The sequence below is a fragment of the Electrona antarctica genome (genome assembly GCF_951216825.1).
Source record: "Electrona antarctica genome assembly, chromosome: 13".
NCBI classification, from domain to species: Eukaryota; Metazoa; Chordata; class Actinopteri; order Myctophiformes; family Myctophidae; genus Electrona; species Electrona antarctica.
The window spans coordinates 2674281-2693906 of NC_136794.1; the positions used below are offsets into that span (position 1 = coordinate 2674281).

General features: G+C 43.4%; 1 protein-coding gene across 1 annotated transcript in view; it reads right to left on the reverse strand.

Annotated features, from left to right (window-relative positions):
- The window catches only part of LOC306935577 (thrombospondin-type laminin G domain and EAR repeat-containing protein-like), a gene marked incomplete at both ends in the record, with an annotated part of 29330 nt that extends 10601 nt beyond the window's left edge, over window positions 1–18729 (reverse strand). Inside the window, 9 exons of the mRNA XM_079518676.1 lie at window positions 6095–6209; window positions 6856–6973; window positions 7379–7510; window positions 9266–9425; window positions 11647–11737; window positions 12454–12695; window positions 15868–16029; window positions 16448–16512; window positions 18519–18729. Of these exons, the coding sequence (XP_079374802.1) occupies window positions 6095–6209; window positions 6856–6973; window positions 7379–7510; window positions 9266–9425; window positions 11647–11737; window positions 12454–12695; window positions 15868–16029; window positions 16448–16512; window positions 18519–18729 (1296 nt within the window). The remainder of the gene's footprint in view (window positions 1–6094; window positions 6210–6855; window positions 6974–7378; window positions 7511–9265; window positions 9426–11646; window positions 11738–12453; window positions 12696–15867; window positions 16030–16447; window positions 16513–18518) is intronic.
- Between the last annotated feature and the right edge of the window lie 897 nt (window positions 18730–19626).

Consider the following 19626-nt stretch of genomic DNA (forward strand, 5'->3'; position numbering starts at 1 on the left):
GCATGCTTCAGTCAAACCACATCAAAGAACGCCCCGCTCCTCTCCCTCTCTCTCTCTCTCTCCCTCTACGGCACACAGCTGTGCCCGTACGTGCACTTAATTGACCTATAGCTAAGCCCCTCCCCAAACTGCTATGGTCCAATCACAGCTAAGCATAACATGGGTTAGACTAACCTCTCCACCAATAGTTTTCCTATAATGATAACACATTGTTTTAAAAAAAGAAGATGTCGCACACATAATTTTCCAGTGCATACGGCAGGCCTTGTTGGCGGATTTGGAAGAGATTTTGAAGGTCTGGTTCCAAAAATGAACCAGTATTTAATGTGTGAATTCCATGATATTTACATTGGAATACACTGACACCACGCTAGACAGGAACGCCCAAAAACGTCACATCCGGTTTTAGCCTGGGGTAAGAATTTGATATGGCTGCCAATGCAACTTGGTCCAATCCTTAATCACATACGGACAAACATCTATGCCGATGCTATCTAACTTGCGGAGGTAGCGTGCCTTGTCCACGGGCAACAGATCTTTCAACGTATGGCATTGCAAATACGTTTGATAATCGCTACTCTGCTCAATATTGTTTTGAAAATGCCGCAAATTGCATTGCACTGAACGAGCGTGAATCACAACTTCCCCCGGGGGTGGGCGGAGTCACAGTTTGAGGCGCTGTTTACGCGCCGTGGTGTCAGTGTATGAATGAGCCCGGCTGGAATGTGTCCAAGTGGGAGTGTCTAAGTGGGAGATGGCGGGGCTTAGCTAAAGGTGAATTGACCCGCGCTGGAAATGCAGCATTTATAGCGTCAGGGTCGAGGGGGTGATTGTATCGCCCTGAATGGATTCGTGACAGGCTCGGGACGGGCGGCTGTGGCTTTTTCCCCCCCCTTTTGAATACTGTAAAGCTCAGGTTTACATACTGTTTGCACTGTTGGCACTACATACAAATGTTTACTACTTGACATGATTGCACAACTGTATATATTTATATATTGTAAAAAGTCAATTTGATTGATTGATCTGATGTGTGGTGGAAATAAAAAAGGGACTGGCATTCACAGTTCACATCATAGTTATGCCTTCTGTCTATTCTGCACACTTCCCAGGTTTTTGGTAGGGACGAAGCGTTATAAAACGGCTTATAACTCCAAAATGGAAGATGATAGAAACTAACTTTTTTTTGGGAGAGTATAGACTACATTGATTTAAACCTATCTTTGGATATATAATATGTTCACATGGTCCGAACAGTACATTTTCTATGGATGCATGTTTCTTGAAACTAGGTTTTAGTCAAACAGATTTTTGAGAAACATGGATCCACAGAGAATGTACTGGTCTGTCCACGTGAACATAATATATATCAAAAGATACCCTGGAATGTCTGTATGAATCACACACAGAAAGTGAGTTTCTATCATGTTGCATTTTGGAGTTCTGGACTGTTGAAGACGGATCGGTCACTACATACAGCAATCTGTTGAAAAACCATGCTATAATCTTGAGGTTCATATTTCTGTCTGAACCTCAAGAGAAAGTTTAATCTGAAACATTACAATTTAGGGATTTTGCGGACGCTCTTATCAATTCCAGATTATCTTTTTTCTTACCTTAAAAACTCACCCACTGCCTAGACAGTCTTTTGACGTATTTTTATATATTCATTGATTACGCTTCACAACGTGTTCGGCGTCTGTATCACTCCAGTTACATGACCTCATCACAAACGTGATGATGTCATCATGTTTGAGAAAGTGGCTATGGCCGAATTTTAGTTTTCCGTGCAAAACTAATGCTTGGAATTGATCCAGAATCATGAATAACCTCTAGTTTGACATGTCACATGCTACATTTATTACATGTATATAATAATCAATGTTTTATGTTATTTTGATGACCCTAAGGATCATAAAAAACCTTGAACGATTACTATTGCAATTTATTTTGGGCCAAATCTTAGATTGACTGGCCTCTATATCAACTGATTGCTTCATAAGCAGCACAGCGGTTCCACACACCGTCAGAGCGTCAATCTCTCCTCTTTCCTGCCTCTAGCTGTGCCTTTGGTGGAAAGAGCACTTTGACGGCGCCGCAACGTTTCGCCGTCTTGTGAAGCCTCATAAAGTTATATTCCACGCGAGAGCGGGCAGCGAGTGACGTTCATCGCAGAAGACGCTGGCTTGTTGTCGACGCCGTCAATTAGGATGAGCGAGGCTTTGCCGTCCGTTTTTTCCCCCACAACATTCTGAACACTAGGTGGCAGCAAAAGATTTTAATGATTATATTTCCAGTATTCATTTATGATATATTTTCTGGTCAGTTTGTATTGGTGGTGGGGAGGGGGGGCGGGGCGGGGGTTGCAAGACATCTATAACACCCCTCCTTGGTTCTGGTGACTGATACTGCCCTCCAAATATGTGAGTGGGACGTGTTTCTTTTATACGGTTTTCCATTCATTTTATTGTATTCTTCATTGTATTAATGAGGGGCGCTAGACCCTCCTATGTCCAGCTTCGAGGGTTTGTGTAAACACAAACATTGTCTTAATTGAATGCCATTGACAATGAATGCTTTGAGTGCAAACATTGTGTAAACAAAAAACATTGAAGACAAAAGGTGAGGACGCAAATTGTGATTGTAGAGCCCCGGCCCTGTGCCGAAACGATCAGTCCGATGCCGAGTCCTGGATTATAGAGCGTCGCAGTCCCGCCCCTTTCTGAAATGTCTATGAAGAAAATGAACGGAGAATCATTTCCTGGTCCATGGTAGGGGGCGGGACTGCGACGCTCTATACTGCATAACAGATAACCGACGGCCGATGTTGTCACAAACAGTCAAACATGATTTACTTCCCCTGTGACCAGCGACACTTTAGGTATGAGCCGTGAGGTGATAAAGGAAGGGCGAGCCATAGTTTCGACCGAGCCACAGTCTCGAAGGAATTCACACAGTAACGGGTTGTTTCCCCGTTTACTCGGTCGTCTATAGCAACGCAGATCTATTCAGACGGTGGCGAGGAGTGTGACGTCACTTAATAAATCAACAAAAACCTAAAAAAAAAACTCATCTAACTCGTTCTTGGCAGTCAAAGAGTTTAAGAAGACCTCAAGGCCATTGTCCTCTGTAGCGCCTATTGTTGTCTCCACCGTGGGAGTCTGCTCTGCAGCTGGCAACGTGCACGCACCGCCCGCGCACACACCGCGCACGCACCGCACACGCACCGTGCTGAGTCAACATCTATTTCAACTCCGTTCATCTCATCTCATCAATGGACTTCCAGGTCCATGGTTAAGACCTAGTTTTTAACCACTGTAAACATTTTCATTCAATGTCAAAGTGTTTCGCACTTTCAGAGCATATTAGGTATGCCCATATGATGACCACGGATGGTCATATGATTTTTTTGTTATCAAAAGTTTTTTTATTTGAAGACAAAAAAAAATGGCACAACCAAACATGTTTACATCATGAACGAATAAAGAAAGCAAAACACAAGAATACGACACAAACAACACACATACACACAGCAAAAGAAAAGGAACACAAAAACAAACAAACAAACAAACCCCCCCTCCCTCCCTCCCGGGACCAACGATGCCACAAAATGCACACCTGTGCCAAGTTTCCTACCACTGTGCAAATCAACTCATATGGTGACCATCAGCTCGGCCCCCAGATCCAACCACATATCATGACCCCCAAAGCATTAAATAAGCTAAAATATGTATATGAAAACATGATAGGTTAGAAATAAGCTAAAATATGTATATGAAAACATTATAGGCTAGAAATAAGCTAAAATATGTATATGAAAACATTATAGGTTAGAAATAATCTAAAATATGTATATGAAAACATTATAGGCTATAAATGAGCAAAAATATGTATATGAAAACATTATAGGTTAGAAATAAGCTAAAATATTATGAAAACATTATAGGCTAGAAATAAGCTAAAATATGTATATGAAAACATTATAGGCTAGAAATAAGCTAAAATATGTATATGAAAACATAGGTTAGAAATAATCTAAAATATGTATATGAAAACATAGGCTATAAATGAGCAAAAATATGTATATGAAAACATTATAGGTTAGAAATAAGCTAAAATATGTATATGAAAACATTATAGGCTAGAAATAAGCTAACATATGTATATGAAAACATTATAGGTTAGAAATAAGCTGAAAAATGTGTGAAAACATAGGTTAGAAATAATCTAAAATAAGTATATGAAAACATTATAGGTTATAAATAAGCTAAAATATGTGTGTGAAAACATTATAGGTTAGAAATAAGCAAAGATATGTGTGTGAAAACATTATAGGTTAGAAATAAGCAAAGATATGTGTGTGAAAACATTATAGGTTAGAAATAAGCAAAGATATGTGTGTGAAAACATTATAGGTTAGAAATAAGCAAAGATATGTGTGTGAAAACGTTATAGGTTAGAAATAAGCAAAGATATGTGTGTGAAAACATTATAGGTTAGAAATAAGCCACGCAGTAGCTGCATGCTCTGTATCTGACTTGTACAGCTTTGTAAAACAAACACCTCCACGCTCTGATTGGTTCAGCCATTGCACCCCGTCTTTAAGTTAACCCATTCAGACCATCATTGTTTCGTGCTTTGGCGATTCAAAATAGCAGCTGAATATATAGGACGGGGCTAGCGCCCCTCAAAAATATAGCAGCGATAAGATGTCATTGGTCAGGAGACTGGAGTGGTTATCTCCGATGTCATTGGTCAGGAGACTGGAGTGGTTATCTCCGATGTCATTGGTCAGGAGACTGGAGTGGTTATCTCCGATGTCATTGGTCAGGAGACTGGAGTGGTTATCTCCGATGTCATTGGTCAGGAGACTGGAGTGGTTATCTCCGATGTCATTGGTCAGGAGGAGACTGGAGTGGTTAACTCCGATGTCATTGGTCAGGTTGAGACTGGAGTGGTTATCTCCGATGTCATTGGTCAGGTTGAGACTGGAGTGGTTATCTCCGATGTCATTGGTCAGGAGGAGACTGGAGTGGTTATCTCCGATGTCATTGGTCAGGAGACTGGAGTGGTTATCTCCGATGTCATTGGTCAGGTTGAGACTGGAGTGGTTATCTCCGATGTCATTGGTCAGGGGAGACTGGAGTGGTTATCTCCGATGTCATTGGTCAGGGGAGACTGGAGTGGTTATCTCCGATGTCATTGGTCAGGAAGAGACTGGAGTGGTTATCTCCGATGTCATTGGTCAGGAAGAGACTGGAGTGGTTATCTCCGATGTCATAGGTCAGGGGAGACTGGAGTGGTTATCTCCGATGTCATTGGTCAGGGGAGTGGACAGAGTGGATCATATAATTCATGCCAATCATATAACTGTGAGATGTAAAGGTCAGAGATCCTTTGACCAATGACTGTGAGCTTCAGTTCTTAACCGTTTCCCATGATGACCCTCTCTACCGTATTGCCGAATGTCGTGGAAAGTGACAGCACAGAACTGCCACCCAATCCAGATCGATTTACAGTAAGCAAGACGGTGGCTCAGGGGTAGAGTGGCTGGATGGTAACCGCAAGGTTGCCAGTTCGAACCCGGGCTCCCCCAGAGTTAGTGTCGAAGTGTCCTTGAGCAAGACACCGAACCCCTAATTGCTCCTGATGTGCTGGTTGGTGCCTTGCATGGTTTCCATCGCCATTGGTGTGTGAATGTGTGTGTGTGAATGGGTAATGCACAATCTCAGTAAAGCGCCTTAAAGGCGCGATATAAATGCGCCATTTACCATTTACCAAGAACAACACATGGTAATACATCAAATAGATGTATTACCATGAATGATAATCAAGCTAAGAAACTAACATCCATCCAATGTACAGTGAAGCTATAGGAGTATACACTATAGTGCTATGTCTACATATCTAAATGACAGTGAAGATGGACAGGAAAGACGGAGAGAGAGAAGGGGAGAGACATGCAGCAAAGGTCGTCATGAACGGGACTCGAACACGCAACGCTCAGTCAGGCCTATATGTGGCATGCGCCTGGACCACTAGGCCAGCGGGCGCCCCCAATGACAAACTTTACAGTTGGAGTTAAAGTACTGGCCTTATCGTTGATGGTGAAGCTCTTCCAGGCCTTGGCCTCCTGCGTGCTGATGTTCTGGTAGAGATGGAATCTCCCCGACGTCCATTTATAGATGCCCGAACCCGGCCGCGAGTCCCTGAAACAATGACATCATCAATGACATCATCAGAGATGGAATCTCCCCGTCAGTCCATTTATAGATCCCCGAACCCGGCCGTGAGTCCCTGAAACAATGACATCATCAATGCAGTGTTGATTTCGTCGACTAAAACTAAGAAGAAAAATGTTCGTCGACTACGTTTTTCCACTGATGAAAACTATGGAATGGAAACTAAATAAAGCCTAAGCTATGATGACTAAAACTAAGACTAAATATTCTGACAATTTCGTCAACAAATAAAAGCTAGACTAAAATGCTAGGAAGGGACTAGTGGACAAGAGATCCAGTATAAGTCATTTTACAATTAGTTGCATGCTGAAAATAGACGATCTACAAGCTCACAACGCCTCGCGCTGCAACGCGTTGTGAGCTTGTAGATTGTCTATTTTCAGTGAAAAAAGTGGGAAAAAACAGTCGTTACGACGGATCAAGGCCCGCCAAAATAAATTTTAGTCGACTAAATCAACTGTAGATTTAGTCGACTAAAATCTTATGATATTTAGTCGACTAAAACTAGACTCAAAAACTGTCCAGGTGACTAAATGTGACTAAAACTAAATGAAAACTATTCGAGAGACTATAGACTACAACTAAAATCAAAATCTGTAATTATAGGCTGTACCTGTTGGCCGTGGCCATGAAGAGGCCCTCAGAGGGGATGGAGAAGACTTCGACGTCGAAGGTCTCCGAGTTAGTATAAAGATCCTGGTAGTCCTCCACATAGTCTAGACGCTGTTTCTCTGGAGGAGGAGGAGGAGGAGAGGAGAGGAGAGGAGAGGAGAGGAGAGGAGAGGAGAGGAGAGGAGAGGAGAGGAGAGGAGAGGAGAGGAGAGGAGAGGAGAGGAGAGGAGAGGAGAGGGGAGGGGAGGGGAGGGGAGGGGAGGGGAGTGCATACAATGTTTTACACAGATCCGTGCAGTTAGAGGTAAAAACACGAATCGGCCAGTTATAGCGCCACCATGAGGCTGAGTTGAAAATGTTCAACTAAGAGGGCAATGTGAAAACCCTGGGGCAGAGGTTCAGCTGTGGCATTCAGGGAGTGTGTGTGCAGAGTATGGCTGCGATCAAGCCAACGGTGCCAGACATTAGATTGTGGAGACAATAATGGACATGAAAGCAGTGAGCTAAATGATGATGGGGCTCACCGTGGAGCAGGGGGATCCAGGCCTCTCCGTCACAGACCAGCAGGCCTCTGTTCTGGGCATCGAACCACAACTGGCCCTGCTCTCCTCTGGAGCACGGAGGAATGGACCCCGACGTGACACGCACCTCTGCTTCTGTAGAGGAGAGGAGAGGAGAGGAGAGGACAAAATGTCTATTTTGTTAAAAAAAGAAAAGAAAAATCAGAGTCTGTCAACAAGAGCCGTGACCTCATCCTGTTGTCATGGAAACATGTATGAAGGTGGTCATACACCCCTGTCAATCACGCACACACGCACACCTTACATCAGTCACTTCACAGCTAGAGTTACAGAGTTGCTGTAACCATCACAGGCGCTCGTTTGTAGCCTAAACACACGTGCATGTGCATGCGCGGGCGCACACACACACACACACACACACACACACACACACACACACACACACACACACACACACACACACACACACACACACACACACACACACACACACACACACACACAGTGGCCGACACCTGGTTGTTCCTTTTGAAATAATTTAAAGTAGAGCCTGTCGTATATTAAAGCCAAACTCTTCACACCGCGGTGACTAACATAACATCTGGTGAGCTTGTAGATCTGGTGTAGACTATAGACGTGAAATACTAGCAGTCCTGGTGCAGAGCCCAGGGGTACTCCGGTGAACCAAGTAGACAGGGTTTCAGTGCTAAACACCATGTATGGCTATGAACTTATTACTTATGTAAACTTTTTTACCATTTTGAAACATTTTAAAATTGTTCAAATAGGTGATCTACAAGCTCACAACGTGTCGACGTAGATTGGCTAGTTGAAGTCATTTTTACTTTAAAATGTTTTAAAATAGTAATAAATGGATGTGTTAAAAGCCGCATACGAACAGGCACGATGTTCACCAATGGTGAAACAAACCACTTTCCCTTCGTTATGTAAGTGGTGTTGGTTGTCGTAAGGCGGTGTCACGTTGCCATGGCTACACAGGGTTTGTTATATCATGTTGTGTTTGTGCTGTGGTGTCGCAACCAAAGCTCCCCCCATGGGAACAACACAATACAGCACATACAATAGGATACAATACAGCACAGCACAATACGATAGGATACAATACAGTAAAATACAATACAGCACGGATGCTGCACTTTCAAGAAAAGCCATATCCAGCTGCAGTGCTAAGCCCTGCAGTCACCTTGGTAAAAGTGACGGCCTTGAAAGCGACGGCCTTAACAAATTAACTGCTCCAGGCGGAACGTTCCATCATAAGGAATCCAACCAGCAACTGCTTCTGGCGTAATGTTCCGTCTGATAAGCTTTATTATTGATATCAAACCGGATCGCTGATTTCTTTTTTTTATTCTTTTTTTGGCTTGGCCTTTCCTTCTTTAGCGATCCTAGACTGGATTGCGCAACCGCGCTGCCGTCCACCTCCCATTATACAGGCTGACTAAAAAGCTGAATAACTCAAAATCTACGGAGCTCTCCACATGGTTTGGATAAAATGCGCAATGTTCGGAGATCTTTGCTGATTATCCGGTGGTTTAGATGGAAACCGTGGCGCTTTCTAGAGCAAGGATGGCTTCATTTTAGCTCGCTAGCATTGACGCTATTTATTTAGCATTAAAGATGGACGCCCAGACAGGATGTCAGTCCAGCGTGTGCTGCATTGAAATCGGCTCGGCAGTCTGCGGTTGGCTCTGCGTCCAGCAGGAGGCAGTATATGGGTTAAAAGCGACGACCTTAAAAGCGACCGTCGATCGGTGCCGCACTATGAGCTTGTATATCTGCTATTTTTCAAAAGCTAAAGAATAACAATGCTTAAAACACCAAAATGGGTTCCCGTCCTGAACGGGTTGATGGAGAAGACGTGTCTCTCACCGTAGGGGTAGAGGGGCTGCAGCTGGCTGCCGGTGGGCTGCAGAGGCATGGAGGTGAGGACGTGAGGGACAGACAGCTCAGCCAATCGTGGCTCGGAGGAGGGGCAGAGTCTCAGCGTGGCGTCCGAGCCGGGAAGCAGGACCAACTGGCGCAGAAGACCCTGTGGGAGGCAGAGGGTTAAAGAGCTCGTCAGACCCTGTGGGGGGCCGAGGGTTAAAGGTGTAGTGAAATAAAAAATACGTTTTTCACACTTTTAGACCATCTCCGTGGTCATCATATGGGCATACCTAACAATGGATGCCAAAAAAATGGGAAAATTCTCATTTTTGTGTGTTTTTATATCAAAAGTCCATACAAATATATTTTGTATTACTTCCTGAAAACGAAAACGTGCTGCGTGATGACGTGTCGAGGCCCACATCGATAAAAGCCAATAAAAATTAAGCTCACCCGTTCCCCATATCTCTGCAACGGGCAAACACAGCTGCTACTGATTACAAAAATCCTCCGTTTTTATTCCCATTCAAGATAACATCCAGAGAGTGTATTACTCGGTTTCAACTTAATCATCACGCTAAAATATGTATCTGAAAACATTATAGGGTAGAAATAAGCCACATAACAGTAAACTGGTACAGCTGGCCGTCTATCTGAATTGTAAACAAACACACAGCATGCGCTGGTATAGCATAGCTACCGACCCTAGCTACCGTCCCATCGCCTGAAGGGATGCGACGCTCTGATTGGTTCAGAAACTTCAGACCGGTGTTTCAACTTGAAACCGTTTGAAACTTCAAAATAAAATGTCCACCATTTCCGTTGCATTACACCTTTAAAGAGCTCGTCAAATGTCTTTATATGTGGCCAAATTTGACTGAGGGACTGCCATTGGATTTTCTTTTGAATTTTTGTTTTTTATTTTCATGCTTCAAATTGACATATTGGTTGTTCAGTTTGACCCACCAGTTTTGGAGATATGGCTTATAGAGTAAATGTCTTGCAGAGAAACAGCGAGTTGAGAAAACAGGCTTGAAAGGTTCACTTCTGTGGTCTCTAACATTACACCATAGCTACATGTTTAAGCATTTATTTCATATTTAAATGTCGATTTCAGCTCTGACACTTATTTCAGACATGCTCTATATGTGAAGAGGCTGCCTGTGCTATTAACCCATTTTGGATTTGTTTTCCCCTAAAGAAAGTAATAAAGGGGAGGCGTCCAAAGGCGTCCTGTGGCACTGAGTGAGTTAACAGAGCAGACAAAGCAACAACGTTTCGTCCTAACCGGCCTTCGTCAGGTATACTGAAACAGCGTAAGAAAGTGCTGGTATAGAGCGTACCAAAATCTCCTCGAGGGGGCGTCAACATATGTGTCACGTTACGTGGTAGAGGCCGCCATACTTGTTGGCTTGTCTGGTTTGTTTACATTGAGCGACTATCCAGTGTGCTTGTATACGTTCTTTTTTTAAACTGACCTCACAATGGTGCAGACTTGCTCAGTAAATAAGTGCCACAGCAGGTCACGTCGAGGGAATGAGCCAGAAAATGGAATTATATTTTCAGCTTTCCAGCAGGGAGACGGCATCAAGGAACCCAGATTGACGAGTTTACAAAAAGACGTAGAGACATAACGTTCAACAAAGTATCTAAGCACAGGCGTGTTTGTTCACGACATTTTCCTTGTCCTTGTAAGGTATTTGGGCCCGACGTTCTTTCTATCCATCCTGGTGTTGGTTCACTATGTTGTCGCCAAGAACGAGCTCAATATTTACAAAAACATACCACCGTCACTCTATTCTGAGTGATGTGGGCTAGAGTTTAAAGCCCACAAGAATGGCACCTCTTGGTGACATACACGTTTTTACACCCTATAGGTAGGGCAACGTCAAGTGGTGTCGCTCACGTCAGCTTGTGAATGGAGGCAAGAACCCAGGGCCCTAATTCGGGGTTGGAATTGACGATTATTGACCACCTGGTATGTGTCAGAATCAGCCAAATATTCAGATTAACGAGGCCATCTTGAAAATCATTACATACAAAATATAGACCCACATGACATGCCTGCAGACAGAAATAGTCCATACAAAATGCCAGCGACGTAATAGACACAATCAGATATACAGTATATGAATTAAAAAAATAATAATAACGGAATAAAATGGCATAAAAAGACAAGACATGTTACAAGGATGGTTTCGGCTCGAATTCCTTGTTTAACCCACGAGGAGCCATTGTGTTGAGATAATACATGTATTGCAATATGAATGTATGTATTGCTTAACCTGACCAGGTGACAATGAAAAAAGAACAAACACTTTCAAACAACGTTGACTAAAACTAAATCAAAGACTATGACTAAAACTAAATCAAATTGTGCTCACAGAGAAGCGTCCTTTCTGGCTCTTCCTGCTTCCTACGAACACTCTGGAGTTCCTGGTGCTCAGAGTGCTGGGAAACCACGTGTCCTGAACCCTGTGCACGCACATATGCACACGCACACGCGCGCGCACACACACACACACACACACACACACACACACACACACACACACACACACACACACACACACACACACACACACACACACACACACACACACACACACACACACACACACACACACACACACACAAAGAGAGAGAGAGCAACTTACAGTCAGTGGTGGAAAAAGTACTCAATTGTTTTACTTAAGTAAAAGTACCAATACTGCAATTTAGAACTTCGGAAGTACGGAATTGAAAATGTACTTGAGTAAAAGTACAAAAGTATCGGCATCAAAATGTACTAAAAGTAAAAGTACTCATGTTGCAGAATGTCCCATTTCACAAGTTCAAAATGTGTAGAAAATCTATTGAAAAAAAGTAAAAAGTACAAATTTTGGCTCCGAGATGTAGTGGAGTAGAAGTAAAAGTACTGGAAATAGGAAATACTCAAGTAAAGTACAAATACCTCAAACTTGTACTTAAGTAAGTACTTAGTTACTTTCCACCACTGCTTACAGTGAGCAAGAACAACACATGGCGTTACATCGAGGGTGAGTGTAGCAGAGTGGCTCAGAGCCTCTGCCTGATGGCCTCAAAAGTCTAATATCTCCCCCGACCCCCCGGTCCAGAGGGAATTCCCTTTGGCTTAGTGGTTAAAACACCAAAAGGGGGTTCCCGTCCTGAATGGGTGAAACCATACTCACAGCTCCAGCGCCAGGCCGCAGTCCAGGGTGAGCGTGGCGTGGCGCCCGCTGACCGCCAGCACCAGGGTGTGCCAGGCGTTGTCCGCCAGCCGCACGCCCTTGAAGCTCAGCCTCCTCTTCACGCCCCGCCCCCCGCCGCCGCCTCCTCCGGCCACCAGGTGGAGGCGCTCACGAGACACGCGCAGCCCCAGCAGCAGCCTATCAGAGTCCTCCGACACCAGGGAGAAGATGTACTCGTTCCTCTGGCAAGGATACATGGGGATAAGGAGTCAAGGACACATGAGGAGACAGGGAAGGAGTCAAGGAGACAGGGAAGGAGACAAGGGCAACAGGGATAAGGAGTCAAGGACACATGAGACAGGGAAGGATACAAGGACACAGGGAAGGAGTCAAGGAGACAGGGAAGGAGACAAGGACACATGGAAGGAGATAAGGACACAGGGAAGGAGACAAGGACACAGTGAAGGAGACAAGGACACAGGGAAGGAGACAAGGACACAGGTAAGGAGACAAGGACACAGTGAAGGAGACAAGGACACAGGGAAGGAGATAAGGACACAGGGATAAGGAGTCAAAGACACATGAGGAGACAGGGAAGGATACAAGGACACAGGGAAGGAGTCAAGCAGACAGGGACAGAGACAAGGACACAGGGAAGGAGACACAGACACAGGGAAGGAGACAAGGACACAGGGATAAGGAGTCAAGGACACATGAGTCAAGTCAAGTCAAGTCACCTTTATTTATATAGCACATTTTAAAAACAACAGAAGTTGACCCAAAGTGCTTTCCATATAAAAAATGACATCATAAAAAACAAAATTAACATAAACGTTTAGCATAATAAGAAAAAAAAATACAATATAACAACATCTTAAAGAACATGAAACAACAACTGGCCTACTAATAACAATAAAAAAAGGTTTAAAACGATCACAGATACTAGGAGCTGAAGGCAATGGAGAAAAGGTGAGTTTTTAGGGATGATTTGAAGCTTTCGATGGTTGGGCTGGATTTGATATGCAATGGGAGGCTATTCCAGAGTTTGGGGGCAATTACCGAAAAGGCCCGGTCGCCTTTGGTTTTTTGGCTCGCTGAGGGGACAGCAAGGGGCATTTGGGAGGTTGACCTAAGTACCCTGGAGGCTACACACTAAAAACATGTGGATTATTTCTGTAACTCAATTCCTGGGTTACTTGCGTTGAGTTATATAACCATTTCCTGGGTTATAGGGACCCAATTCATGGGTTTTTAAAGTTGGTTAAGATTTCTGGGGTTTTTTTCTGAGGGTAACCCCATTGTTGGGTCGGATAGGTCACACCCCATGGGAGTGGTTAGAGGAAGTCCATTTCCCAGCATACACTGGGGTGTCAGTTATTGTTATTGTTCTTATTTGTGTTATTATTTGAATATTAGATTGTGTACTGGAGTTATGTTATGGGTCATTGTGTTTAGTGTTTTGTTATGGTATTATTTGGTGATATATGTTGTTTTATGTGATTTGTTAGCAAAACCATGAATGTAAATGTCTGTTTGTTTGGTCAGTCTCTCTCCCCTTTTCCCATTCATATGTATAGTATCTGTTGGAAAGGGTTTGTTGTTGATGGTTGCTCCAACAAAGAGTTTTCATGCCTCTTGCAGGCAACTACACAGTAAAAACACTTGGAGTAGTTCTGTAACCCAGCCATAACCATTTCCTCATGGGATATAGGGACCCAATTCATGGGTTGTTAAGATTTCTGGGTTATTTTTCTGAGAGTAATCTTATTGTTGGGTCAGAGAGTTGGGATTGATTGATTGATTGAACCAATCAAATAACTTGGAAGTTGGGCTATGTTGACCCTCTGAATGGGTAATTTTTATAACCCAAGTTATGGGTCAAAATAACTTGGAAGTTGGGCTATGTTGACCCTCTGAATGGGTTATTTTTATAACCCAAGTTATGGGTCAAAATGAATAACCCATTTTATTGCGTCAAAATAACCCAGGGGTTGAATCGGTCCCTTTGTAAACCAGGTGGGGGGTTAAAAATAACCCAAGATGGGTTATTTTGATCCAGGCATTTTTTAGTGTGTAGAGGTGCAGAGACCAGGACACAAATATACTCTGGTGCAAGGTAATTTTGGGCTTTAAAAACGAACAGTAACATTTTTAAATTGATTCTGTGTTTCACTGGTAACCAGTGCAGTTGGTCCAGAACCGGGGTTATGTGTTCACGCATTTTGGTTCCTGTTAAAAGCCTGGGCAGCTGAATTTTGGACCATCTGTAGGCGGGACAGAGTGGATTGAGTCAGGCCATGGTACAGGGAATTACAATAGTCAAGTCGAGAGGTGATAAATGCATGGATCACGGTTTCCAGGTCACGGTGCGCTAAAATAGGTTTCAATTTTGCTATTGTTCTTAACTGATAAAAACTGTTACTCACTACACTGGATACTTGTTTATTAAAATTTAAGCTGGAGTCAAAGTGAACACCCAGGTTCTTTACTGTGTTATGAAAATTTGCAGAAAGGGGGCCTAGGGAACTTTTGAGGTCATTTACGGATTTCTGGGGGCCAAATATGATGACTTCAGTTTTCTTTTGGTTTAGCTGAAGAAAATTTGCAGCCATCCATCCCTTGATGTCGCCGAGGCAGTTCAAAATGTTGTTCAGAGAGGATGTGTAATTTTGTGTGACTGGCAGATATGAGGATACAGGGAAGGAGACAAGGGCACAGGGAAGGAGACAAGGACACAGGGAAGGAGTCAAGTACACAGGGAAGGAGACAAGGACACAGGGAAAGAGACGGAGTGTTACGAGCGCATACAGAACACAGTTGTGAACCGTAATCAATTTATATTAAAAGAGGCGTCAAAAGGCGAACGCGGCAGGGATGGTGTTTGGAGCAGGAAGCGTCTAAAGGCGATAGTGGTGGTGAATTAGTTAACTATTTACGTCCTGAATGAGGTTGAGTATTTAACCCATGTAGAACTGAGGCAGATTCTAAAAACATTTCTTATCAAACAGTTTGCTGAAAAACATGTTTCTATGTCAGCGGTGCTCAACCTTTTTCATGTCAATGACCCCCCGAGTTATCTTTACTTTCGACATTTTGCGACATTTTCCCGCGCTACGAGCTTGTAGATCTGCTATTTTTCAAAAGCTAAAGTGTAACATAATGCTTCAAACACCAAAAGGAGTTCCCGTCCTGAATGGGTCAACTCTTTACCTTCTGAATGAGGTTGGGTATTTTAACTCTTTACCTTCTGAATGAGGTTGGGTATTTTAACTCTTTACCTTCTGAATGAGGTTGTGTATTTTAACTCTTTACCTTCTGAATGAGGTTGGGTATTTTAACTCTTTACCTTCTGAATGAGGTTGTGTATTTTAACTCTTTACCTTCTGAATGAGGTTGGGTATTTTAACTCTTTACCTTCTGAATGAGGTTGGGTATTTTAACGGTGGCGACCAATGAGAACTCTCCTGGGAAGTAGTCACAGTTGGTGAAGATCTGAGAGGCGGGAAAACTCAAGGCGGTCGCCATGGCAGCAGCTAGATGGAAACCCCGGGAACCTTTGGACTGAACCATCCGCACCTGATAAGGTGATTCATTTATTATTATTAATATTAGTAGTAGTTATTGATTCATTCACGCACACACGCACATACACTTATTAACTCAAATGCACACACATACAAAATTAAAATTAAAATTAAAATTAAAATTAAAATTAAAATTAAAATTAAAATTAAAATTAAAATTAAAATTAAAATTAAAATTAAAATTAAAATTAAAATTAAAATTAAAATTAAAATTAAAATTAAAATTAAAATCAAAATTAAAATTTAAGGCACAGAGTGCCTACTGAAAGTGCTTTACAATGGTCCATTCATTCATACATTGGGAGGTGAAGTGGCGAACAAGTCGACGCCAGCATCCTCACTTCCCACATTCACACACCGACGGTGGCGAGCTCACACCGACCGAGGTGTTAATAGTGTAATCATCTCACCTGGTGTAGAGCTGTTTCTCCAGGATGTGGTAGGACTCTGGACAGCAGGTCTAGAGGAAGCAGATCTGAGGAAACAAACCAATAAAAAAAACACATGAAGTCCCCAATTCTTTAACGCTTTAAAGAATTCGATAACGCACCTCTGTGGCCGATAACGGCCAGTGTTATTTTTGGCAGCAAAATTAGATTTTAGTTTTAGTCATAGTCTCTTGAATAGTTTTAATTTAGTCACATTTTAGTCACCTGGAATGTTTTAGTCGACTAAATTACTTCCATGAGAGGGGGAGAGGTGGTGGTGGAGTTAGTTGCTTTAGCAGACATTTTGAGGGTCCAATGGAGTTAGGAGGTTTTGTCCAAAGCACTTTTTACTATTTTTCATTGGTTCAATATTTCCGAAACAACACACAGACGTAAAGGGTGTTCAATAGCACTGATTTATGCCAAAAAAAAAATCTAAAACTAAAAAATGGAGTTATGAGGCTTCCTCCCGACAGCAACGATATGCGCGTTGCTGGGAGTCCCTGGGGTCCGTGAGGGATCCTGGGGGTCCCTGACACAACATATTTGACCTTTTGGGGTTCCTCGACATGTAGACGATTCAGGAAACGGTGAGTTAGGGTTAAAGGCATTCCTCATGATGAACAGGAGGAGGAAAGAGAGGAAAGGAAAACGCAGGTAAACAAGACTTGTGTAAATAAACAAACAGGATGTGACATGTCCGTCTACAGATCCTAAATATCTCATCTACGATTACACTGCCTTCCTGTTCCGTCCCTCCGTTGTGAGTGTGCGGGCGAGCGTGTGTGTGTGTGGGGGGGAGGGGCAGTGTGTGCATGTGACGTCTGTGTGTGTGTGTGTGTGTGTGTGTGTGTACTGCAGCAATGCAAATGTGGATGATGTCTGTGTGATAACCAGTGGTGGAAAAAGTACAAAATGTTACTAAGTAAAAAAAAGTACTGAAATGTAGAAATAAAAGTACAAAAGTATTGGCATCAACATACTCGGTGCAATGTAACACTGTTACTGAACACACACTCTATAGCAATGATTACTGTCACAATATAGAGCTGTTTAACACTGTTACTGAACACACACTCTATAGCAATGATTACTGTCACAATATAGAGCTATTTAACACTGTTACTGAACACACACTCTATAGCAATGATTACTGTCACAATATAGAGCTATTTAACACTGTTACTGAACACACACTCTATAGCAATGATTACTGTCACAATATAGAGCTATGTAACACTGTTACTGAACACACACTCTATAGCAATGATTACTGTCACAATATAGAGCTATTTAACACTGTTACTGAACACACTCTATAGCAATGATTACTGGAACAATATAGAGCTGATTACTGTCACAATATAGAGCTATTTAACACTGTTACTGAAAACACACTCTATAGCAATGATTGCTGTCACACTATAGAGCTATTTAACACTGTTACTGAACACTCGATAGCAATGGATACTATTTTAACACATTTAATTGATTCACGTTTAGATGAAAAGCCCAGAATAGAATAATGTCTGGACTGACAGACGGACGCGTGATAAGAACACCTGCAGCCTCTATCTAATCTGCTGTGACCACAGCTATCTCACAGGAAGTGTGCGTGCATGCGTGTGCGCATGCGAGTGTGTGCGCGCGCGTGTGTGTGTGTGCATGTGTGCGTCCATGTTCCTATGGGTCCTGCAGCAGGACTGCTGTAGACTACAGATATTTGTTAGTCGACTAAACAAAAGTCGTATGGGAATTTGTTAAAGAATCTATGAGTTGATTTAAAGCAGCAAAGTAACTGTGTAATTCGGTGAGTTACTTATAATGTGACACAAGATGCTATGAAGTCAGTGTAATTCAGTAATTGAGAGTTTGAGAAACACGCACACACAAAACGCGCGCGCGCGCGCACACACACACACACACACACACACACACACACACACACACACACACACACACACACACACACACACACACACACACACACACACACACACACACACACACACACACACACACACACACACACACACACACCGTGTAAGTATACCTGTGCACGGTCTCCAGCTTTGCGCCAGGGCTCCAGAGGGGCCGAGGAGGAACCAGCAGCACAGCAGGGCCTGCAGGCGCGCCCAAGTCCGAGCTCCCTGTCTGGGGGGGCCAAGCCCCCCGGACCGCCCCGCTGCTCCAGCCCTGTTCGACATGACCCCCATGGGGGGGCCGAGCCCCCCGGACCGCCCCGCTCCAGCCCTGTTCGACATGACCCAGTCCGCTACATGGCATCCCCCCCCTCTCTCTCTGTCTCTCTATCTCTCTTTCTCTCTGGGTCAGTCTTTGGACAGTACAGGACAACGCATAATGATCTAAAAAGTAACCGTGAAAAGTATATGATTTTGAAAACGTGTTTTTTCCGTGTGTGTGAGACCTTAACTAAGCTCCGAGGGCATCCGGAGGCCCCGGTTGCTGTCGCAGGTTCGATTCCAGGTCGGGCCAGCGATGTGTCGATTTGTGTGTCCCTGAGCAAGACCCTTAAAGGTCCCTGCACATCACTGGACACGTTTTTCGGATCTTTAGCTGCGTTTTTCCGAAAAACGTGGTCCAGCGTGCAACCACCTTTAAACCCCCAACTTCTCCCCGAGAGCTCACTGCTCCTAGTTGTTATAGGATGGGGGAAAATAGAGCGCCAAAGTCCTGACGTCACTCACTCATCCCCTGGTTCCACGGAAGTTTCGCTCTATGGAGAATAACATGCAGGGCTCATCTTGAAATAGTCTCATGTAAGCAGTGTGGTCCAAAAATAAACAAACGGTCTCTGTGAATAAACAAACTGTCTCTGTGAATAAACAAACTGTCTCTGCGTTATTCAGAAGGGAGTTCCAACCGCGCCTCTAGCCAATGATGGCAGGCCAGTTTGGTGCATCTCAGAGGCAGCATAGGTTACATGAGATGAAGGAGGCACTGGAGCTCTGCGATATTGTCGGGGAGGTGTCTCTGTATCGTTTGCGACAGTCAGTCACTCATATTTGATACAGTCTGTTTCTAGCGGAAATGTAAGTAATTCAGCAGCAGTAACATTAGTGTTTTCTCTCTAGCTTCTCAACACCTTGTCTCACCTTGTCCCCTGAATATTGACTATGGCTTGAAGGTACTTTTTTTGG